This window comes from Arachis hypogaea, chromosome 10 (genome assembly GCF_003086295.3).
Source record: "Arachis hypogaea cultivar Tifrunner chromosome 10, arahy.Tifrunner.gnm2.J5K5, whole genome shotgun sequence".
Classification (NCBI taxonomy): domain Eukaryota; kingdom Viridiplantae; phylum Streptophyta; class Magnoliopsida; order Fabales; family Fabaceae; genus Arachis; species Arachis hypogaea.
In genome coordinates this window covers 115,071,132-115,096,600 of record NC_092045.1, presented here as the reverse complement: position 1 = coordinate 115,096,600, position 25,469 = coordinate 115,071,132, and the positions used below count along the sequence as shown (strand labels likewise).

At 29.1% G+C, this 25,469-nt stretch overlaps 2 protein-coding genes and 1 pseudogene across 5 annotated transcripts; 2 read left to right on the top strand and 1 right to left on the bottom strand.

Annotated features, from left to right (window-relative positions):
• Positions 1–1,452: 1,452 nt before the first annotated feature.
• LOC112716942 (probable choline kinase 2) lies at positions 1,453–8,917 on the bottom strand. 4 transcript variants are annotated; one of them, XR_011866996.1, is made up of 9 exons: positions 8,648–8,906; positions 6,620–7,714; positions 6,246–6,367; positions 5,866–6,064; positions 5,149–5,266; positions 5,015–5,062; positions 4,654–4,773; positions 2,828–3,566; positions 1,453–1,740 (listed from the first exon to the last, which is right to left on the bottom strand). XR_011866996.1 is itself a non-coding variant. In XM_025769010.2 (9 exons), exons 2-9 carry the CDS (start codon positions 7,634–7,636, stop codon positions 1,607–1,609), a joined length of 1,890 nt encoding a protein of 629 aa, XP_025624795.1. In that variant the 5' UTR covers positions 7,637–7,714; positions 8,648–8,917; the 3' UTR covers positions 1,453–1,606. The 4 variants fall into 4 exon arrangements, 1 of the variants encoding a protein (XP_025624795.1); XR_003160528.3 differs by having other exon boundaries at positions 3,416–3,566; XR_011866995.1 differs by having other exon boundaries at positions 4,654–4,754.
• Positions 8,918–11,443: 2,526 nt separating this feature from the next.
• Positions 11,444–17,329, top strand: LOC112718380 (WAT1-related protein At5g07050-like; annotated as a pseudogene).
• Positions 17,330–19,105: 1,776 nt separating this feature from the next.
• Positions 19,106–25,405, top strand: LOC112716941 (geranylhydroquinone 3''-hydroxylase CYP76B74). The gene is made up of 7 exons (XM_025769009.3): positions 19,106–20,063; positions 21,196–21,395; positions 21,999–22,649; positions 23,149–23,299; positions 23,453–23,602; positions 23,847–24,016; positions 24,737–25,405. The coding sequence occupies exons 1-7, from the start codon at positions 19,748–19,750 to the stop codon at positions 24,839–24,841; spliced, it is 1,743 nt and encodes a 580-aa protein (XP_025624794.1). The 5' UTR covers positions 19,106–19,747; the 3' UTR covers positions 24,842–25,405.
• The last annotated feature ends 64 nt before the right edge of the window (positions 25,406–25,469 follow it).

Below are 25,469 nucleotides of genomic sequence, written 5' to 3'. Positions count from 1 at the left end.
ATTCTGTTAATCTTCAACCATTTTTTGGCGTCAAACAAATTGATCCTTTCGTTATATTAGTCTCTTAAAGCCTAATGACAAAATTCAACGTGTCACGTTGAGTTAATGACACAGATGGTAAGTGACACGTGAAAAAACAGACAAAATGATCTCTGAGTTGGATTGTACAAAAACGATAATAAAAAACTGTAGATAGCTATGAAACGACGTGTGAAATCAAATTCTTCTTCTTCCTCTTGCCAAAATCCTAAATTATTGAAGGCTATAGTTGTTAACAATGGCAACCGGAGAAAGTTGTGGAAGTTCATGTCGGCAGTGGTGACAGCAGTGTTAGCAGTGATTCTGCCCGCGACCAGTGGCAGTGGCGAGCGATACATTCACAATATTTTTTTCTCCAATTACTCTAACTCGTTCAAATCCTAGTGTCGACAATGTCAACAGAAGTGGTTGGAGGACTACAGGTTGACGTGATAGTGGCTTTCTTAGTAAAACTTGGGAGAAGAAAGGGAATTCAGAGTAATTTCATTTTGGTGGAAAGAAGACAAAGAGATGCTTAAATTTAGATATCCTCTTCCTCTCATGAAACGACATCGTTCCTACTCCAAAACGCAGGGTTTTGTATTAATCTGTCCAGGGACCAATTTATCCTACTGAAACACGTGGAATTTAACGGCTAACTCATTACAGTCACGCGATACATCACCTCTTTTCGTTAGTGGTTAACGAAGATGAGAAAAAAAGATCAATTTATCTAATGCTAGAAAATGTTAAAGACTAACGGAGTGATTAATTTTAGTTGGAGACTAAACCTTCATTTTAAAATTACTTAAGGATCAATTTGGATAAATACTCTAATAATAATAATAATAAAGAAAAGATATATACATTTAAATGTACAAAAAAAAAAGAATGCAAAATCCACGTGAATGTTCATTCATTCAATGCTAAGGCATTCTAATTACTTATTATTTAAGACGATTTATGTTACTTTCAGACCCATAAATATACTCAACAAATGCTAAAGCGTTCTAGTTACATATAGTTTAAGATGTATGTTAAGTAGTATCGAAATATAACATCATTTGTTTAGGCAAGAATACTATGTACACATAAAAATTAGTCACTAAAATCAGTCATTATATATTTATATATGAATATATATATTATATAATTTATTTTTAATATATATTCTATATTTTAAAATATAAAATAATATTGGTGTCTAATTTTGACATAGTTGTTATTTTGAAAAAAACTATAAACACCGTGCATGAAGAAAAAGGAAATGGTGGTTTTTATGTTCCTGTAACGAATGATGTCTGATTGATATTTGATACCCATGTAGCAGTTGTAGTAGTTTTTTTTTTTCTATTAAAAGAAATAGTATGTTGGCCCTTTTGGCCAAATTAAGATTGATTGTGATAAAATAAAATAAAATAAAATAAAATAAAATAAAAGAATAATTAATTTTAATTTAAAATTTGAGGTTACAGAAATGCAGTAACCGTTGTTGGGAACATAATTCCTGCTTCTATTTACAATAACATTTCTCATTGTCAAAAAGGTAGTAATGGCCAAAAAAGATAAAGGAATGCGTTGCATGAATCTAACTGGACGAGTTCTTGGAGGACCTGAACAAGCCAAGACCTAAAACTCTCTTCATCTTTTTGAAGATACCCGAGCTCTTCCTTGCATGAGTTGGTGGTGGTGGTGGTGGTTGTGGTGGCGCTGCTAGCTCTCCTGCATTAAATTTACTCACATTATATGCTATGGTATTCAAGTCAATATTCACATAATAAATATTATCAATAGTAGATTCTAATTCCCTCTCTCTCTCTGGTCGAGTGGTTAGTTTAATGGATTAATTAAAGAATGATTTTTAAAAGTAATAATAACAGTCGTGATGCAAATTTCTTAAAGGAACTAAATATAATTAGGACACAAGCACATCTTACGCTTTAATTATTTCATACTCGGGTTCAAGTTGGATTAGTTATTTCAGATAACCATTTTTAATATTACAGGAGAAAATCACTTGGGCTATGAATTCAAATCATTGTATTTTTTGTCATAAATAAAAGTCCGATAAAGATGAATTCATTGTCCAAGAAATAAAGAAAACTTGAATGAAATGAAATAGAATGATAGCATTAGTAACTTGCATTTTACATTTGTTTATAAATAAATAGACAAAATTGACTCTAAAGCTTCACACTTCTATATAATATATTTAGTCTGTATATAAATCTAATCCAAGATTTTTTTTTCCCGATGCAAAAATCACTTTGTTTAAAAAAATTGAAATAAAACCCAACAAATTTCCATGCATGAAATGTTTATGAATGGATCAGAAAATTCAAATAAAAAGATTTGTAAATTAATCATATTAAATCCCTGTGATAAGAAAAGTCTATTACACCAATTAGCACTTAACGGAAATTCTTTTCAAATTTAAGAAAACTAATGATAAAACTTGAAGAAAAAACTAGAAATAATTATTCTCATGAGTAACTCTTCGATTTGTACTAAAAACCCAAAAAAGGGTTTTTTTTATTATTATTTTTTTAGTGATTTTCATTATTTTTGAAAAAAAAATAAAGACAAATGAGAAAAAAAATAGATAAAAACACTTTTCCCTAAAAGGAAAAATATAAAATAAGCACACCCTTAACAATATCTTATAATGAAAATCACCAAAAGAAAATATCTTATAATGAAAATCTCCAAGACTTAATTATTAAGGAAAAATTGGTTTGAAAGTTTTATAAAAGAAATTATTAACTTTTATTTTAAAATTACAGAGATGGATTATACATGAAATTCTCACCCATTTTTACCAATTCATTGTTAACAAAAGTAATGTCAAGTAACATGTCCTCGCGTCAAAAACTATGGCTTCTGCACGAGAAAGAAAAGCAAAAAACGAAAAAAAAAATTATCCAATTCAAACTATATATTTATTTAATTCAATTTGAAATTTGAAATAACCAAACATAGAATTTAGTTGATTTTAGCAAGATAAAAGGGCAGAAAAACAAGGAGGATCGTTTATAAGTGTTAGATTAATTCATTACGGAACCAAAATGAAGGGGGCGGGGGAGACATCATCAATTCATGAATAAATATTTCAGAAAATACTAAACTAATTGTGTTTTTGTTTACTCTCTAACGTCATAAATCACACTTGAATTACAGATACAATACTGTTATTTGTTGTGGCTTGTAAAACTGAAAAACTATTCACCTCAACTAACAATTTTCTAAGTCAAAACAAAAACAACGAACTTCAACATACACTTTAAAATCACATCAAGAAAATACTATCTTTTCCGTAGCTGACAAGCTATTGATTCTATTTAACGTTTCAAAAATACACCAAAAAAAAAAAAAATCAAATCAAATCAAATCAAAATACCTGTACCCTCGGCAGGATTGTTATAAGGAGAAGGTGCATTATAAGGAGAGGGAGCATCATGGCTTAAAAGATAAGGTTTCCTTGTCCAGTATTCTTGAAACCTCTGTTTCGCATACTCCTTGTAGTTGAAATCAATTTTGTTTACTTGAGCCTGAGCAAGGTAATCATAAGATTAGTTAATAAAATGACAGCACAATACAAAGTACCTCACGTTATGCAAGATCTGAGGAAGGGTAGAACCCAATGTGTATATTGTGTAGTATATTACTGCATTTAGGACTTCAAAGAATCAACATAAAACATTTTTTTTTGTGGGGATTTTTTCATAATGCAGGTCGTTATATGCTAGTGATCCAATATATGATTGGCAGTATATGGAAAAGCTTTTCAAACCCAAAAGTCCTGAAAAATCCAAGAAAATTAACACATTATTCAGAAGGATCGTTATGGTTATTTAGTTTAAAAATTTAGTCATTTATAACTTTATTTTGCAAAGGCTATAACATGATACTAGGATGTTCCCCAATCCTCGAAAAAGGTAAATAAAAAAAAACAAAAATAATAACAGAAGATGAATAAACAAACATATCTACATTTGAAAGACTGAAAAATGTGGGTGATAGATAACAACCCTCTAGTAGTAGTACGCTTGGAAAGGGTCAGATCTCTAGTTATATATGACATAGTGAAACTTTTGGACTTTGGTTTAATTGAGAGTGAAATATTCATAAGAGACTATTTCCCAGTGAACTCATTCTCAGGTAGCAAATAAACTTGCTAACTATTCGAACAGCAGCTGCAATAAAATAAAAGGAAAACAAGATACTAACTACGCTGAGTTCCTGACCTACCTCGTGTCCTAACTCACTGAAGAAGATGAACTTTCCTTTCTGATCACTTAATTCTTTCTTTCTCTCATGTTTTTTTTAGATATTTCTGTGATGTGGAAATCCCAGTTTTAGCCTTTGTATGTGGTCTATCATAGACCCAAAAACCTCCTTTTCATTCAATGAAATCTTAACTTCGGAAAAATAAAAAAGCAACACTTCTGTTATTCACTTTTCACTTGTAGTTCTATAGAAACGATAAACAAGTACTTTTTATTAGCAGTCTAATCTTAATATTATGAAAATTCGGTGCACGAACCAGGTGCATGTTATTCCATGATTTTTCATTATTTAGACTTATTTTGGAAGCACGAATAAAATGATTAACCACAACTGAGAAAGTGAAGGTACCGAAATTATTCCCCAAACGCCCCAGAAAATATGATTTGCAAGTGTATACTTCTCAATTTCTTGAAGTAGATCCTCCACTTCACTGCCATTTGGTTGCGCACCTGCGCCCAGGTCCAATAACTTCAGGAACATGGCAAGATAATTTAAGTTCTGAAGGTAATACACAACTATAGAAGTGATGAAATACAAGATTCAACGATTATTGATCTTTAGTTTTTTAATTTATAAATGCAACTTGGTTGCTTCAATTATGAAATACAACCAAAGTCAGGAAATTGAAAGCAAATGGCAACTCCTCAATTTTAAGTTTTACAGAAGAATACGAAGCTATGTCATATAAACATTTAAAGAAATCAAATACCTGAGGAACTCAAATATGTGTTCACAAATCTTCTACGCTCCTCAAGATCTGCCAAAAGAACCAGCCCAATAAAGTCATGCTTTAATGAAAATACGGGGAGAATGACGAGGATAAATTCAGAAAGTCGAAAGTACCAGGATAGTTCTTGTAGTTGAGAATATGAGGTGTTTCTGTATGATAGTTAGCAGCCATCTCACAGAAGTGGTTTGCTATGTCATATGCTACAGGATTATAACTTGCATATTCATAATCCTGTCACAAAGGCACGCATTAAAATCTTGCTGGATAAGACCCATTGAAACTATAATTTTCGTTACATGGTAGAGAACATAATAACCAAAGATCATTCAACAGGATGATTACTAACAGACCAAATTATCATACCTCATAATAGCTAAGATTATTCAACAGGACGATTACTAGCAGACCAATTTATCATACCTCAAGTCTAGTACCACAAAAAGGGGAGAAAGGAAGAAAAAAGATGAATAGTCATCGCACGCAAGATATATACATCACAATGTAATCTTATATCAATTACAGGCTTATCACCATCTGGCATCAAATAGCTTATACATAATTTAGCCTAAACTAGTACAATAGTCTCGGTAAGAAAGAATTCAAAAAAGTTCATCAATTATAATTAAACTCATCCACAAGATGAAATAAGATTTCTTCATTCATCATGATCCTAGTTTCAACAAATATCAGTTAAAATCTTAGGACAGAAGTATAACCAATTGTTTTATGAGAGAAGGTCCCATAAAAGATCAAATATTTTTTTATCTGCCCCCACAGAGGTGTTAGCAACATTATCATGATTTTACCAACTAGCACAAAAAGAGACTCACTATTATGGTGACAGCATTGGTCTCTTCATCAAGCATTATGTTACCATACTGCAAATCATTGTGGCAAAATCCTATCCGTTGGCTTGCAGCACCTGATAGTTCATTTTGCAAAACAAAGATTTCCCTGTCAATTATGTCCAAATAAAAGGCTTCCACTTCTTTAGGGGATGACAAACGTTTGGCCTCGCTAAGCCATGTTCTGAAACATTTTAACAAAAATATTTGAGAAAAAGATCGAAGTGTACTGAAAATATTAAATTATTGAGCAGGAGTTATTTAAATAAACCTAATACAAGTGAGAAATGTTATTTGTCAGATAATAAGGTTTCTTTTCATATTTTTAATAATCAGGCTCAGACAAGTGTTCAGAAAGGACATACCGTAATCTATCCCAAAGGTGGACTTTCTTTTCACCAGGCATGTCAAGATCGTGGAACTCCTTCATTTTGGCTGCTATAAGAGCAGAGATTGATGGTTCACGCAGATCAGATGCTGATAATGTCTGATAAGTCATAATGAAAACTACAACAATGTCAACCAATGGATAGTTAAACGATAAAAGCACTGCCTAAATTTTACAAATAGTTTATATAACTGGATGAATAATGAAAAGTGAGGGTAGGTCCAAGTAATAATAGTTGGAATATATATACATTCCATTGCAACCATTCATCAGCAAACTCATAGTAAGGTTCTATAAGGTAGTTTGAGTAGTTCCAGTATTAAGACGGAAAATAAAAGAAGACAATGTTACCCGTGCGTGGATAAATTCTTCGACGCGACCATTTGCAAACCGTCCTAGTAGAGATGGTCCCTGCCCATGTTTTGACATGAATTCAAATGTCCGGATCTCATCATGCCTATCAAAGAAAACGTCAACACCCTCACCATAGATTCTAACTAGAACCTTCCGTGATGTTTCCCCAGCTTTAGTTCTCCACTTTATCTGAAATACCACATTTGTCATTGCCCCTTTGAGAGGAATCACCTGCAATGCATTTGGATCCAACACATCCTCCCATTTACTTGCCAGTGATATTAATATCTCCTTTGCTTCAGCTGGAAGACGATTTACGTTGCTGTCTACAGGGCATTCAACAGCATCTGCTTTGTATTCTACAATGTTTTCAGCAGCCAGTTGTTTGACTTTTACAGGAATTTCTGCAGCATCTGCTTGTTTGTTTAAAGGACTTTCTGCTTCATCTGCTTTATCATTTACAAGATTTTCTATGCCACGTGTTTTGTCATCCACGGCATTTTCAGCAGAATCTGCCTTGTCATTTACAGAAGTTTCTATATCACCTTTTGTATTATTTATAGGATTTTCTGAACCATCTTTTCTCTTCACAGGACTTTCTGCGGTACCTACAGGAGTTCCTATACCAGCTGCTAGTTCCTTCACAGGCATTTCTGCACTACTGAATTTGTCATTTGGTGGATTTTCTGCACCACCTGATCGGTAATTTACAAGGTTTATGGGAGAATCAGGTTTGTCTTCATCAGAATTTTCTGCACCATCTAATTTGTCCTTTGCAAGATTTTCTGAACTATCAGCTTGGTCATTTACACGGTTAGCACCACCTGGTTCGTCTTTTGCAGGATTTGCTGAACTAACTGAAAGGTCCGTAACAGGAATTCCTGTGCCGGCCACTTCATTGTTTGAAGGAATTCCTGCATAACTGGCTTTATCATTTATAGGACTTCCTATAGCACCTTCGTTGTGTTTTGCAGGCCTTTCTGAAGCACCTGCTGTGTTGTTTGCAAGATCCATAGCAAACTACTCCAAAACTTCAAGTATACCAATGATTTACTTACAATATCAAGTTTCCTCTATTTGTAACTTCAAGACCTGGAAAATAAAGGATAATAAGCCCAAACAAATAATAAAATTAAATACAAAACCCATTCAACACGTGAAAATAATATACAAATAAATTTCCAGGTCACAATGACAAACTAACATAGCATAGTGCTGTCCCTCTTCCTCCTTCAACTGTAAATGGATACAGTTGAGCAAGAATGACCAATGGAAAGAGAATTGTATATTGTCAGATAACTTAGGAGCAACATCAAAGAATTTTCAACTACTAAGGCTAATAAATAACAAGTCCTAATTTTATTAAACATTGAAATCAGTAAACAATAATCCACAATCCCATTTATTTTTTGTTCTAGGAAAAAGATGTCTTTATAGGCATTCCTATCACACATGCATGAACAACACATTTCATTCTTTCGAAGCATGAGAAGAATGAAACGATAGACTTGATTACCTAAGTGCGCAATCAATCACCACTCATTATCAATTCTAAGCTGAAACAATACGAAATCAGACAAATCTAAATAATCCCCTCAACAACATATCTTTCCAACCAATTTTTTTTGGCCATGCAAACAGTTTCTCCCATTAGGTTAACTGTGCATCATTTTTCACATAGGAAAACACTCATTTCGCTAGAAATTCGAAACAAAGCAATAATTCCTTTCAAATCAAACTTCTCAGCATCATTTCCTTAATTCCATCCAGCGCAACAAAACAAACACACACTCGAAATGACGGCATTGATCAATCATTCAAAAGTATAGCAAAAATAACATCAATAACTAACAATGACGAAAATTGCATTTGGACCTTCGATGATCCAAATTCCAAAATCAAAATTCTCCTCCAATAGCCACGGTTTTCTTCGGCACCAAAGCAGCAAGTATATCAAAATTCAAAACCACAACAACAACAGATGAAACGAGAGAAAAAGAAAGAACGGGAAGGAATGGCGCCAACCTTGCGAGTAGAATCCAGGGAATGAGAGTGTCGGGATTCCGAAGCGTTTGGTTTGCGAAAAGGAAAGGATCAGCACACAGATCGCGTTTGTTTGTATTGAGAGAAAGAGAGAGACGGTTTGAGAAGTTCGAAATCGAGAGGAAATTTTTTTTTTTTTAAGGAATATGAATATGAATAAGAATATGTGAAGAGTGAAAGAGGAAGTGTTTTTATTTTCCACCGCCAATGACAAAAGGTGCTACAGAGTTCATGTCAGTATATCACATATCCGGTAAGAATTTTTTTTTTTAAATCTTTCTAAAGTTTAAATAAATTTTTATTCTTAAAAAATATTTATTTTTGATCATGCACAAACATTTAACGAAATAAGCTAATATTATAAATTAAAAATATTTCATAGACACCAACATTTTATTTAAATCTTAATTTTTTGAGGAAATATAGGAACCAATGTACAATGTATATAATGAGAGATTTAAGGATGTTCGATTCAATAGGATATTAGATGTTTATTATTTCGGGTATTCTAATGGTTATTTTGGATAGTATGGATGTATTATGTTTGAGAAATTAGTAGTATTTTATTCTGAATGTTTATTTTTTAACTTATATTAAACCAAATAAATAGCTCATTGTATATATTATACAAATACTCCATTAGCTCCCTAGCGAGATTCTAATTTTTTTTTATTTCTATCCCTGTTTTGACAAGTTCAAAATTAATCTATCGCAATCTGAATTTTATTTAAAAATTTATAAGTCAATAAATTATTAAATAAACAAAGCAAAATTTAAATTTTTGATACTTAATTACAAATGAGTGAGTTTCGATCAAATAAAAAATATTAAAAAAGTATAATGTTAAATTGTTGATTTAATAGTATTAAACTACTGACTAAATTCCTTACCAACATACATTAAAATTGTTTGTCGTTTTTTCTCATAATTTTATTAACATAACCTACTGTATTAAAGAAAAATCAATACCTATATTTTATTAACCATGGTTTCATTTAACTTTTTATTAGCTTTTATATCTATATTTATGTTTTTTTTTTCGCATAGTAAGATAACTAGAGTGAATAAGTGATGAGTGTTTTAATAGTTTTAAACATATGAGTCACTTAGATAAAGATATCTAAAATGTCTTTTTTAAAGATATTTTTTATTAATTAAAGTTTAATATATATAATCGATTAAATCATATTATTTTTATTAAAATTAGGACAGACAAATTAATTTGACCGAAAAAATAGTAAATCAAAATTTGAACCGATCTAAATTAATATTATTTTTTATAAAAAATAACTATAATATCTTTATTATAGAAAATAACTAAAATTCTTCAATTATATATATATATATATATATATATATATATATATTAATTTTGAAAACTCTAAATCCTAAATCTATAACGATAGAGAAGTAAAGGACTAGAATTTAGGATTTTTAAAATTAATATATATAAAAGGAGTATTTTAGTTATTTTTTATAATAAGGGTATTGTAGTAATTTTTTATAAAAAATATTAATTTAGATTAGTTTAAGATTTGATTTATTATTTTTTGGTTAAATTAATTTGTTTGCCTTAATTTTGACAAAAAATAATATAATTTAATCGGATTATATGTGTTAAATTTTAATTACTAAAAAATATTTAAAAAAAACGTTTTAGACGTTTTTATTCGAATGACTCTCTTTAAACATTGCACCAAAAATAGGATGAATATAATTATTTTCTTTAATTTACAAGTGATAAAACACATGTATATATACATGAGTGGGTATGACTTGAATAGATTCAATTCCTTACTTAAGAGAACATGATTATTATCAAAACTTTTTTATAGGTCACGAACCAAAAGATTTAACATAACTATAATCTGTTACATTATTATAAAGGGTATACTAAACTTCCATAAATCTCTTTTGATTCCATTCTTCAAAATAAAATAGTGTCGCAAGTGCATATAGCCAAACATCAATATATATGAATTATTCTATATCTTCTCCAAAATATGAATGGTAAAATAATTTAACATTGAATATATATATTGACAACTTTTTATCATCTAGATTTGTGTCACTTGCATTTTTTAAGTATGGTACATCTATATGATAGTTATGTATTATTATGAATTCCAAAATATTTGCAACTAGTGATTCCTTAACTAACCCATACCATTAACAAAGAGACTATATATTATGTAATGCCGACGTTTAAACATAAAAAATTACATTTGATTTAAACTATTGATTCTAGGTTATATAAATAATTCGAACTTAACCATGCCATTCCTTAGGAAGACACAAAAACCTCTTTTATAACTATTAAGAATATATTTGTTTATAAGTATAGGATACTGATATAAAATTATATTTGATAGATAAAATATATATAAAAATATTACGTCCACAAATACTAAATTAGTATATCTTGTGTTTATCCTAGCAAAACAGACACAAAAATACTAATTAGAAATATATTTTTTTATTTTTTTATTATTTTTATTAATTTATAATAATTATATTTTTTATTATATTTTTTTCAAAATTTTTAAATAAAAAAATGAGAATAAATTAGACTTTTATAATTTACTCTAAATTTATAGTTTATAACTAATTAAACAAAATACAAAAACATTAATTTGTATATCTCTATTTTTTATGTCTTGTTCTCAGTATTTTATTTTCTTATCAAAACCAAACACAGCCTTATTTCCCTTAATTACGACATTTGATATGTTAATTACCAAACAATCACTACTATATATATATATATCAACACAAGTCTCTCTTGCTAATGATTTTCTAAATCATAACATAAAACAAAAGAAATGGCAAGTGAAAAGGTTAGACGTTACACCAAATTTGTTGAGAACTCTCAGCTTTATTTGGCTATGATTTTTTTGCAGTTTGTGTATGGTGGCATGAACATTATAACTAAAGTGTCGCTTAACCAAGGCATGAGCCATTATGTTCTTGTGGTTTATCGCCACGTCTTTGCAACTGTTGCCATTGCTCCATTTGCTATCATCTTTGAAAGGTTCACTTTTAAATGCAGTAGTAGTTCTACAATAACATTATTTAATTTAATTTGTGTTCTTCTAATTTGAATTCTTCTGTGAATATTCATCCATGTTAAATAGAATTTAAAAAAAAATACAATCATTATTGTCTTTTTTTTTTTAAATTTACACACCATCTATTTTGGACGTTTTTAATTTTAATATTGGGTTTATAGTAATATTTTTCAAAAATACATAAAATTTGATATATTTTTTCATATAGAGATCGTAGATCTGACTCTTTGATTTGTAAAGTTTAATTTTTTAAAATATAAAATCCACCATCCGATCTGTGAACTTTCACAAAACCGACTTTTCGATTTATGAATCCCAAAATTTGAATTCAACCCCTCTCAAATCGAACCATTAGATTTTATCCTCTCCCAATTTGGTGCCTTCAATTTGTGTTTTGGAATTAAAAAAAATGACTTCATTTTAATTAAAAACACACAAGTTCACCATATCCAAAAAAAAAAAAAAATGAGCCCTATTTCAAAATCTCTGTCATTTTGAAATTTAAGTATATTTATAACTTATTTTATCTTAACATATAAGTTGTATTGTGTAGGAGAGTTTTTTATTTCCAAAAAATAAAATAAAATAATGCTAACAAACATATTTTTCTATCTTTTTTTTTTCAGGAAACATCAACCAAGGATAACATTCCCAATTTTCATACAAATTTTTATCCTAGCTCTGCTTGGGTTAGTCAATTATTTTGCACTGAATTGTATCTAATATAATAAATTCTCAATTTTACTAAATATACTTAACTAGAAGTTGTTTATATAATGCTTTACCATTATATAATATTGGGTTTATTACATGGGAGCTACTCAAATGAAGATGCAAAAAACATCTTTTTATGAAGATGCTTTGTATAAAAGTGTGATTTATTGATTTGGCCACACTTTAAATAAAAACAACACTTTTATAACATATCAAAATCTAACCCTACACTCCATCATCTAAGGGTCAAAAAGAAAAATCATCACATGAAGATAATTATAATATCTTCATGGGAGTACCCACCTTATTACATAATTAACAGGCCTGTGATTGATCAAAATTTGTACTATGCTGGGTTGAAATTCACTTCACCAACCTTCGCATGTGCACTGAGCAACACACTTCCTGCCATGACATTTGTGATGGCTGTTTTATGCAGGTGATTGATTTCAAATCACAGAAGATTAAACAAATATTTTAATTTGTTAATTACCAGCAAACAAGATATATAGGATATTAAGTTAGAAATAGACATTGAAAATATATAAGTATTATGGTACATTTACTTTGCATTTTTTTATATTTTCTGTTTTAAAAATTTTAATATTTGTTTGATTTGTATTTGTATTTTTAATATTTTTTATTTTTTGAAATTTTTTAAAAAAGAAAAAGAAATGAGAAATGAAAATAAAAAATAAGATTTTATTATTTTTTCTTCTTCTTTCACAAAATTATGAAAACAGAAAATATTAAAAATAAAACTCATAAAAAAATCAAACCAAACCCATCTTTTATTATTTTTATTTTTTTTCTTAACAAATTTTAAAAATAAAAAATATTAAAATAAAAACACAAATCAAATACAATCTTAGTATTTTTTTAAAATACATATTAATATGCATTAATTTCAGCCTCATTATGTCTCCATGGGATTAAGGGTTTTTTGCGGTGCAGTCTAGATCGATTTTAAGCCAAAACCTTATTCGATTCGAACACTAGTTTTACTTGCGATACTGTTTGAATCGGATGATTATCTTTAAAAAATCTAATTCAATTTTCAAGTAATTTTGATTAGATTGGATTTGTAATTTTATAAATAACAAAAATTAAATATACATAATAAATTTTAATATCAAATCTTAAATAACTAATAATAATAATAACATAACAAGTCTCAATAGTATATTAAAAAATCAACAATAACATAAAAATAAAAATAAATTTGTAAGTTAAAATAAATAAATAAATAAATTATTTTTTTAAATTTATAAAATATTTATTAAATAATAATAATACATGAATAAGATAAAAAAATAATCGATTGAACATATTATAAAAAAAACTTTAAATATAATAATAAAATAATTATATTATATTTTATTATAATATTTGAATCGAACTGAATTGATTTTGAAAAATAGATAATAACATTTAATTTAATCTATATAATTTGTCAAAAATAAAATCTAATTAAATTTAAATTAATGTAATTTTAATTATTTTTTATTTAAATTAGATCGAATGAATAGTTAAATTTAAATCGGTTTATATTTGAACACCTTATATAAAATTACTAATGGATCCTTATGGTGGAAATAAAAGGATGGAGAAGATGAACATAAAGAAAGTGAGGTGTCAAGCTAAGGTAATGGGAACCGTTTTTACTGTAGCTGGGGCCATGGTGATGACCTTGTACAAAGGTCCTATTGTGGAGATGGCGTGGACCAAACATGCATCTCATCATTATCATCATAGGACTAATAAAACCAATGCCAAGGATACAAATAATACCCAAATATCCTCGGACAAACAATGGTTCATAGGCTCCATCTTTATTATCCTTTCTACCCTAGCTTGGGCATCCCTCTTTGTTTTACAGGTAAATTTTCAAGACTTGATGATTTATGGGGGAGGCAAACGAGGCTTTCATTGAGTGCCTATATATGTTTAAATTTTGGTTATGATTAACTAATAGATTAAATTTTTGTGTGTGTGGATGTGGTGTGTGTTACCAAGTGAACATTTTTTTTTATTTATCGCGTTTGCATGTCAAATATATTTTAAATATGACATTCATTGATATTTCACGTGTTTTTTATGTCTAAATCGTGACTTAATAAAAAATAAAAAAAAATTTCCTGACATATTTAGACACATTTAAATATTATCAAGTGTCAATGTGTTCAACCTTATTTTTAACCTATATTCTTAAAATGAGTTTAAAAATAGTATATATTATTAATTATTAAAACAAAATATATTTTAAATATTTTATATAATTACAAGAAAGACATTAAAAATAATTAAAAAATTAATTTATATTTTAATATCAATAAAATACTAAAATATGTTTATAATTTATCTAAAAAAAATACTTTATATTTTATATATATGTCATGTACTCGTGTCATATAAAAATTTTAAATTCGTGTGTCTCTGTGTCTCATGTCAATAATTAAAAGCAATCCAATTCATCCGGAAAAAAAAATGATTTAAGGGGAGAAAAAACATATACTAAACAATTAAATTGATTTTAAAATTTTTTTAAATAAGATATTTTAATTTTTAACAAAATTTTATTTTTTTATAAATTTTCAAAAATTATTTTTTAATTAAATTTTTAATATACATATTAAACAAATAAATCTTTAATAATTTTTATTATAAGACAACTAAATACCCTAAAAATGTGCACTATAATAAATTAGTCTCCTTCAAAATAATAAAGATTAAACTGTAAAATAGGAATAATTATCGAAAACTTTTTGACAATAAAATTTTATTCAAAATTAAAGTGTATAATCTAAAAAATTTTTGAAAATCAATTTGAATGTTTATTAAAAATGTTCTCAATTTGGCTGTTTATTCAAAAATATATAATCCACAATAGAACTAACACACACCAAGCTCACATGAAATTTTAAAACTTATTTCAAACGATATTATTGGATGTTCTTTGTAAATTTGTTTACTAATGTTTCATGTTATTGGTCAGGCCAAAGTGATAGAAACCTACAAGAATCATCATCTTAGCCTCACATCACTAATCTGCTTCATAGGAATTATTCAAGCTACTGTTGTTACTTTTTTAATGGAACGCAAAACTTCAGTCTGGTTAATTGGCTGGGATATGAACTTACTCGCTGCTGCTTATGCTGTAAGAATAATTAATAGGTTTAATTATTCTGTTAGTTCTATAATTTTATTAAATTTTTAATTAAATTTTTATTATTTTTTTAGTTTATTTTTATATTATTTTTAATTTTGTAATTAGATTATTTTTATATTAAAATTATTAAAATTAACATAATATTTCTTTCAAAAGATATGTTATCAAAAATTTAATTATATATACATTTAATTTAGGAAAAAATATTTAATTAATCTTAATAATTTTTATATTAGAAAATATCTAATTATAAAATTAAAAATAGTGTAAAGATCTAATTAAAAAAAATATAAGAACTTAATTACAAATTTAATAAAATTATTAAAAAAATAAAATAATTAAAATTAATAATATCTTACTTTTTTAGGTTCTATAATTTTATTAAATTTTTAATTAAGTTTCTATAATTCTTTTTTTTAATTTGGTTCTTATACTACTTCTAATTTTGTAATTAAGTTATTTTCATATAAAAAAACGTTAAAATTAATATAGTATTTCTTTTAAAATATATACTATCAAAAATCTAATTAGATTTTTAATTATAAATACCTTTAATTTTGGAAAAAAATATTCAGTTAATTATAATATTTTTTACATTAAAAATGACTTAATTATAAAATAAAAAATAGTGTAAAGATCTAATTAAAAAAATATAAAAATCTAATTATAATTTTAATAAAATTATTTAAAAAACAGATAATTAAACCTAATTAATGTATAACATCTTACTTTCTTAGGTATACTCATATAACATGTTTATCATTTTAAGGTTGGTGTTATGTTATTAGGGGGTGTTTTCATCAAGCATGTCATACTATGTGCAAGGATTAGTGATGCAAAAGAAGTATTTGCAACTGCATTTATCCCTTTAATGATGATCATTGTCGCTATAATGGGCTCCTTTCTTCTCGCTGAGCAAATTTATCTAGAGGGTAAACACACATACATATATTTTATTATTTCTAAAAAAAAAATCTGAAATTTCTTGATTAAAAGGTAGAGTGTTATTAATAAATATGTTAGTGCCTATTAATACACTAATTTATATATAATATCAATTAATTAATGAACATAGTGCTAGATTTACCGATGCCTTTTGGTTTTGAAAATTTATTTAAGCATAAATGAATAATTATTTATATGCAAAAATATATTACTAATAAGTTCCGTTATCTTCACTTCTAAAAACAAATTTATTGCAATAATGGTAATCGCATATTCAAATAAAATTAAGGTGTAATTATTCTGGCGATCTCTATAGTTTCATTGAATTTTTAATTAAGTTCCTATATTTTTTTTAATTAGGTCTCTATACCATATCAGATTTTATAATTAAGTTCTTACCGTGATAAAAATGTTAGAATTAATGGAATATTCTATTAAATTATACAGAATATTCAGTGAAATGTTAGGTATATTCGTTTTGTTTGACAGAATATTCTGTTAATTTCAATATTTTTGTCACGATATGAATTTAATTACAAAATCTGATATAGTATAAGATTTCAATCGAAAAGAAAAAAATATAAAAATCTGATTAAAAATTTAATAAAATTATAGGAACTGAAATAATAATTAAACTTAAAATTAATTAAAGAAAAAAAATGTTCTTATAAAGACATTAACAATAAAAAATTATTTAGTTAGTTTCCCAACCTTGTATTTCATGTTCTGTATTGGCCTTGTGATGCAGGGTGGTTGGTGCCATTTTAATTATTATAGGCTTATACTCAGCATTGTGGGGAAAGAATAAGGAACAAATAATGGAGAACAAAGTGACAGATGAGAATTTATCCTTTGCTCTAAAGTGTGTTCACATTATTGACGGAAAAAATTCAAATCAGAATGCTGAAGCACCCAACAAGCTCTTGTCTCTCCCTCATTCTCACATGAATGTTATTAACCAAGAAGAAAATAAAGTTTTAACTTAAAACTCATCTTGGAATCTCATGTAAGGGTGGCCTCTTTGAGAAAATTAATGTAATGCCAATTTTCTTGCTGAGATAACACCTTTTGTTGTAATATGGGTCTTGTTTTTAATTCAAAAATAAAGCATAATTTTAAGGGTTTTACTATCTTATATCCTAAAAATATAGGTCAATTAAGGTAATGCTATAGTGCGGAAGCAAAATTTTTTTTTCACCTATTGAAATGTGGTGAAAGGAGAAAAAAAAACACATGTTTGTATTGGTTCCTACTTGGCCCGACAAGTGCTGTAGTATTGCAGAATTGACATGAAATGTAGGTCCTCTAATTAATTAAGCATAACTTGGTCCATATTTCATGTCAATTCTGCAATACTAGAATATTTGTCAGACCAAGTAGAGATCAATGCAAACAAGTATTTTCTTCTTCTACTTTTACCACATTTCAGCAGGTAAGAAAAAAAATTTGCTTTCGCACCGTAGTATTATCTAATTAATTACTTAATTATACTATTAAAAAATATTTTAATATTATTTATTACAAAAATAACTTTTTTTTACATTTTTAATGTACAAAAACAATAAATAACAATAAAATATTTTGTTATGGTATGTTTAACTTATGCAGTTAGACACCAGATAGCAAAACCCTATTTTTAAATATCAACCTAATGGTCAATTTGCAACTCTCATTTTTTGCTTGCTGTAGGGACTCTTATGGAATTTTCTGAAAAAGAGTTTGTTTCAAAATTGAGTTGTACTCCTAAAAATATCATTTCCGGATATTATGAAAAAAATATTTGTTTAATATTACAATTTCGTTATCAACATACAAAGCTAAATGAAAGATACAAAAAAATCTTTATTTAGATCCCAAGAGGATTTGATGATGCTGATAATAATAAATGCTTTTTCTAACAAGTTGTCTTAGATTGGAAAATGTAAATTAAATTTAAACATTTTATATAAAAAACATAAAAAAATCAAAACTTTTATATTTTTATCTGCTTAACCAATAAATTTTCGACTATAATATCTATAACAAAGAGTAATCATCAAATTAATTACTTATATAAAATATATATTAAAATATAATAATTAATTTAATAATTAATTTTTTTGTGTATATAATATTGTTTATAAATTTTTAATTATGTCTATTATATAAAAAGAATATTGAAGAGTTAGTTTGATGTATATTTAAAAAAAAAAGTACTTTAGGTAACTTATGAAAAATATATTTTTATTATTTCAAAATGTCAAATGCAAATTATAAAATATTAAATATTTATTATTTTAATTAATTTATATTTATTATTAATAAATTATATTTCAAATAATATAATCTTTTTATACTCATTTAAAAAATTACGAATTTAAATTTTTTTATTTTTAATAAAAAAATTTAAGTTATATTTATTATTATATATTTTTTTTAAATGTCCACCATATTTTTTAGTTTAACAAATTAAAAATTGATCTATAATAAATTTAAATTTTATTTAAAAATAGATGGCTCAAGAATGAATTACTATATATGCATGATAGGATTCAAATAATGATTATACTGGTCCTAATAATAAAAGAAAAATTTACCAAGTTGACACGGTTTGTGTTTCTTAATCATCTTTTTCGAGAGTTCGATACTCACTAGAAAATGAAAATAAAGTTTGCTTGTTTGAAATGATTGCTTACTTTGTGTACTTTTGCAATACTTGAAGAATTAGTCATTGGACTTCCGAATATCCTGGTGTAAGCAAAAAAAAAAAAAAAGAAAATTTGTGTGTTCCAAGACAAAGTGTCCGTGACCGTGTGTCTCTTTTTCTGTTTCTTAAATCACCTTTTCTACAATTTGCATGGCTCTCCCCAAAATAAACGCCGCCGTAGAAGACTCAGAAGAACTTGACATCCGTTAAAAAGTGACGTGACCGTTACGGATGTCAAGTCAGCAGATTATAGTCCCCACAATGAGACACGTGGCACCCTCATCACATAACACGCAACCCGATAAACGACACCGTCACAGATCACTGGACCATACTCCACCAAACCAAACGACGTCGTTTTCTGCCCGTCACTTCTCCTTCTTATCTGAAAACAAGTCAAAACTGGGAAAGAAGAAGTGAAGAACCTCCTTCATCATCATCACAATCCAATCATCAATTTTGATTCTGGTAACTGCTGCTGAATTCTGATCGATGAGAAAATGAGTAGTATTCCATATCCATGCGACGATTCTTCTTCTGTTCCAACGAGTTTCTTAGGGCTTCTTCTTCTTCACTACTCAAGAAGTAGATGCAACAGCGACAGCCATGTTCAAAGTTCCTCTGAGCTTCTCAGAGACTTAGCTAACAGGGAGCTCAACGCTTTCCTATGGCTCTCTCTCGTCGTCGTGACCGGACTCCTTCTCAGGAAGCTCTTCAACCTCTTTAGTCTTTGGCACAGGGCAAGAAACATTCCTGGACCTCCCTGTCCCTCTTTTTATGGCCACTCTAAGCTTATTTCCCGCGAAAATCTCACCGGTAACTTCTTGTTCATGATGCTTCTTTTGTTTATTTCTTTATTTCCTCGTGAATTTGGTTGAATTTGTTGTTGTTGTTGCTAACGTTTTGAAACTTATTATTATTATTATTTTTTAGATGTTTGACCTTGTGATTTTCTGGGCAATGATTTAGTTGGGGATTGAAATATTTGTTTATTGACTTTGTTGAGTGGATGGATTGCTTCTTGAGTTATGGAATGGGAAGATGATTTCTTCAGTTGCTTACTGTGTGTTGTTTTCAGAAATTGGATCAAATTTTATAGTCAACATGCAAGTGTATCTAGCTGAATAGTGTCAGGCTAAGGCTCTTTCGAGTTTAGAATCAGTTGATGATAAATATAGCGATGCACTTGTGTCTCGGATAAGTTAGTAGTTGAATAAATCGGTAAACCGCTTTTAATTATTGATGATTATGATGATGTTTAGGTTGAAAAATATAAACGAGATTGCCATAAAGTATAAGCTGTATTCAAATAAGAGAAATCAATCTAGATCTTATGGTAAATCAAAAGAATTTAAGTCTTACAGGATTGACGGAAAACAATAAATTGATCGAAAAGGGAATGTTTATTATGGAATCAAATTGTTTGTCTAGAGAAAAGGATGAACAATTTTTTATATATCAAACCATAGTTCTTTTGTTAATAATTATTATTATTTCTTTCGTATGTATCTTCAAGTGGAGTTAATCTTGTTTGAAGCAAGATTGGACTCTAAATTTTGGCACCACTCCTATTTGGGATTCAAATCATGGTATGCCAAATTGTGGGGTTAGATTATCCCCTCTGCTAGACTCAATATTGGTAAATAAATGCAAGATTTTGATATTTAAAGCTGGTTCATAACCTTTTCCTTAAGCACAAATAGGTATTAGGTATTTGATATTGAAATAAAATAGATGGAATGGGTAAAAGTGTTGGTTATTGTTTTTCTTCATTTCATGATGATCGTATGCTGTACTAAAAATGAATGGATGTGGCAGTGTAATCCTAAGTAACCGTATAATATCCTTTAGCGCCAGTTATTTGTTTCTGGCATTGAGTAATGAATAATATAACAGTCAGTTATAATTATTTTTAATCAATTCTATAATGTACCTTTTTCATTTGCAGATGTTTTGTCAAAATCCCATGAGAAGTATGGACCAATTGTTAAGTTGTGGTTAGGTCCTACTCAGCTTTTGGTGTCAGTTAAGGATCCTCTACTGATTCAAGAGATGCTTATAAAAGCTGAGGATAAGTTGCCTTTTACTGGAAAAGCATTTCGTCTAGCCTTTGGGCAATCATGCCTCTTTGCCCCTTCTTATGAAAAGGTTTCCTAACAGTATAATTAACTTTCAATCATCTATTCATGTTCCCATCTTGCAGTTTATTGTGCTTCTAATAGTCTTGGCCTATTCTGTAACCTAATTTATTGCTTACTCTGGCAATGTTTTAAGGAATCCAAGTTTATAACACTATAAAATACATGATTTCTCTTTCAAATTCAATTCAAGGGAAAGTCAGTCCTCAAAAGGCCAAATGAGGCATTTTGCTAACTAACTGTTGAACTGGACTGGAATATGAAACGCAAGTTTACTTGTATACATCCATATAATAGTAAAAGCATATCTTCAGATGTTTTGTATTGATACTTACAGCTGGTACCAGGTATTGTTCCCTATTTCCCAATGATTATTACATATTTACGTTCACCTGTAAAGGTAACTTGTGAACTTTAGTTTTTCAGGTTATAAGATACACTGTTATTTGTTCTCTAATCTCAAAATATTTGTGGGATTTCGCTCTGAGATATTGAATGCTGATCAAATTATCATTATGCATCACAAATGTCTTGAGAAATTACCGATACTCTCTTCATTGTGAATATTGTTGTCATTCTGACTTAGTAGGGTCATAATTTTAATTGTCTTCAGGTGCAAAAGAGAAGAGAAACATTGGCAACAGAATTGAATGAAAGATTGCTCAAGACTGCTGATCTGATTCCAATGAATGTTACAGACTTTATTGTGGATAAAATAGAAAACATCAGTGCCAAAGGAAATATTGATTGTGGGTTGGTTTCTCAGCATATAGCTTTCACCCTAATGGGAGCCACATTCTTTGGAGATGGCTTCTTGGCCTGTCCAAAAGCTGCAATTTATGAGGAACTCCTTATGATGATTGCTAAAGATGCTTGCTTTTGGGCTTCCTATAATGTTACTCCTTTCTGGAAACAAGGATTTTGGAGGTATCAACGCTTATGTACTAAGCTGAAATGCTTAACTAGTGATATCGCTCAGCATTGCAGAAAAAGTTGCAAGCTATTTGGCCAAATTGATCAAAATGTTCATAACGAAAGTTTTAACAAAGAAATAAAGTCAGCACATTGTTCGCAGTGCTGCTCTGATAATGAGTTTGGCGATTACTATTTCTTCCGCGACCTCAATGATCATCAAAATGCTAAAGAAAAAGAAGAGCCTTCTGGGAACATCATGCGTGTGATGTTTCATGGATGTCACACAACTGCTGCTTTAATTTCCAATATATTGACTAGGCTTGTCATGCATCCAGAAATACAGGACAAGGTAGCAATCTGTTTTATTCAGTCTTCATTATATGATCTACTTCATATTTGAAATTTAGTAACGATCATGTTATCTTTGTGTATTCTTCAATGCTCAAAACAGAAACTCTACTATCCTTATTGACCACCTTACAATCAATTCATTAGACGCACTGGATTCTCAACCTACTTATTGGAAGAAGTACTAAGTTGAATTTGCTAAAAGCCTAAAATATTGAAAATTTCTGATTCTTATAAATAACATACAGAATTACAGACATCATTTGGCAATCTGTATTTGCATGTATGTCTTGTTTATGTTTTTTTGGATCTGTCAGTTGTGTTTATTTGTGTTTTGCTGTGGCTGCTGAATGCGGATACATCTGTGTCCTTTCCATTAAAAATGATACTTATTAAATATATTGTGTACAAACTCAACCGTTATTCTGTTATCAGTTCGAAGGAAAACCTGAACAAGGTTTTGTTATAGACTAAAAAATGTGCCTACTTTTGTTTTGTAGGTTTATTCTGAGATTAGCATGGTAGGGAGGAACCCATCAAAATATGAGCAGGAGGATATTTACAGGATGCCTTTGTTATTGGCTACAATCTATGAATCTGCACGCCTTCTGCCCACGGGTCCCATGCTACAGCGATGTTCTCTGGAACATGGTGAGATATTACATATTATTCACTGTAAATGGATTCCTTGAGGCTTTTGTGTTTGAGATGCTAACTATTTTTGTTATTACTATTATTGAAAAAAAAGAAAACTAGATGCTAACTGATTTATAACTTCTTCATGAATGTTCATTCTTATGTCAGACTTAAGCCTTTCAACTGGTGTAACCATACCTGCTGCAGCAGTGCTGGTTGTGCCTGTTCAATTGGTACAAAAGGATGACTCCAGTTGGGGGAGTGATGCAAGTGACTTTAATCCATACCGATTTCTGTCAAATCATGCAAAGGAATCAGGTATCTGCTACTACATTACAGGTTTTCTGTTTTGAATTTGTAATATTTAGCCTTTTCCTGAAAATATATATATATATATATATATATATATATATATATATATATATATCCCTAAATTAAATATTGGGAAAAGAAAACTAGTTTGTCCATAATTTGGGTGAGTTGAATAGTTTTATGGCAAGTTTGGAGCTCAAACTTCATCTTTAGAGCTTTTCTGATCCTTTAATATTCATAACCCTTTCAGGTTCTGCAGAAGAAGTTACAAAGTCTGGTTTCAATTTGCTCGAACTAAATGATCCAAATGAAAACGCAGCATTTCTGCCTTTCGGATCTGGTACACGCGCATGTGTTGGGCAGAAATTTGTTATCCAAGTCGTTGCAACATTGCTGGCATCATTACTCAAAAAATATGAGGTTCGTATTGTGAGTGTTTTTTCTCTTGCTAATTCAGTTGATCTCACACAACGTAATATTGGTGGCAAGCTCGAATTTTGATGCACTCAGTGTTTCTCACCTTGTGGATAAGGCTTGGTTACTTTTATAATTCCTTGAAGAGATAAAGATAGAAAATCTAAAACATAAAATTATAGTATGTCAAATGTGGAATTTTAGGAAATGAAAATAATTAGCTAAGGAACAGAAAGTAGGGGATTGGACAATGGATCATGTTACTTAGGGAGTGTTTGAGATATGTTAGAAAGGAAGGAGAGAATATTGAGTGTAAATAATAGATTTCTTTTCTACTCACCTATAAATGGCTGAGAAGAAAACAAATGGTTTATGACATTTTTACAAATTTGATTTTTGTTTAAAAACACAACTCATTTTTTCAAGATCTAGGAAGGAAGGTTAAATAGGTAAATAAATATCCTCACCAAAACCTCCATTTTGAGGGAATAAATATAGGATGGGATGGATCAATGAGAAGCGGTTTCATGTCAAATTGAGAGCATATTTGGGCCGTATCTCCTCTCTATCATAAAATTGCTACTCCCAGTTGATCCTTTCCAGTTAACCGAGAGGAATGTGTCAGTTGCATAGTGTCTACACACAACTTTTCTTTGAAGTTGAATTTAGTAAATATTGATTCACTTCATTGTATGTTTGAAATACTAATCGTATCTTTAATTACAGATAAGACCTTACTCCGGATCAGGTGATAACTCAGAACCAAGCTTGAAGAATCGTCTTCAGAGTTATCCTAACTCACCTATACTATTTGTTAGAAGGGACCAGTGAATGCAAAAAATGATGAGCAAGCACACTGTATAGAACTATAGATGAAAAAGTTGTTGTAATTCAAGTCATGGACTCCTCGTTTTCAGAGTCGTCTCTTTTTTCTTCCGCGTTTTCCGAGATGAATGGGGAAGCTTTCCATATTCATGGCTCATTGTAGTTTCAGCCAGGAGGATGCAACCTGAGTTTAAATTGAACTCAAGTTTTTTAAACCCCTGTTTTTGAACCTAGCCCTAGTGATCAAGCCATGGCACACTTTTTTTTATATCTGTTTTTTAGGCACTTTGGGTCTATTGGTGCAATTGAGCCTTAGGTTTTCCTTCCCCATCTCTTGGTGTTGGTCACTTCCTGTGTGTAACTATGTCAACCTTTTTTGTTGGCTACAATGTAATAACTTTTTTTTCTTTTTAACTTCTCAAATAAGTCTCTGCTTATTGTATTTCCTAGTATAATATCACAATCGGACCTATAATTGAATGTTTTCCGAGTCTTGATGTTAACCCATCAAAATTGGTGGGCAACAATCGTTTATTTATATCAGATACATACTGTTTGGGTCTGTGTTAATGAACTAGGCATTTTAAATTCGATGGAGCATTACTTTTGGAATTTCATGAACTACATTTGTGTA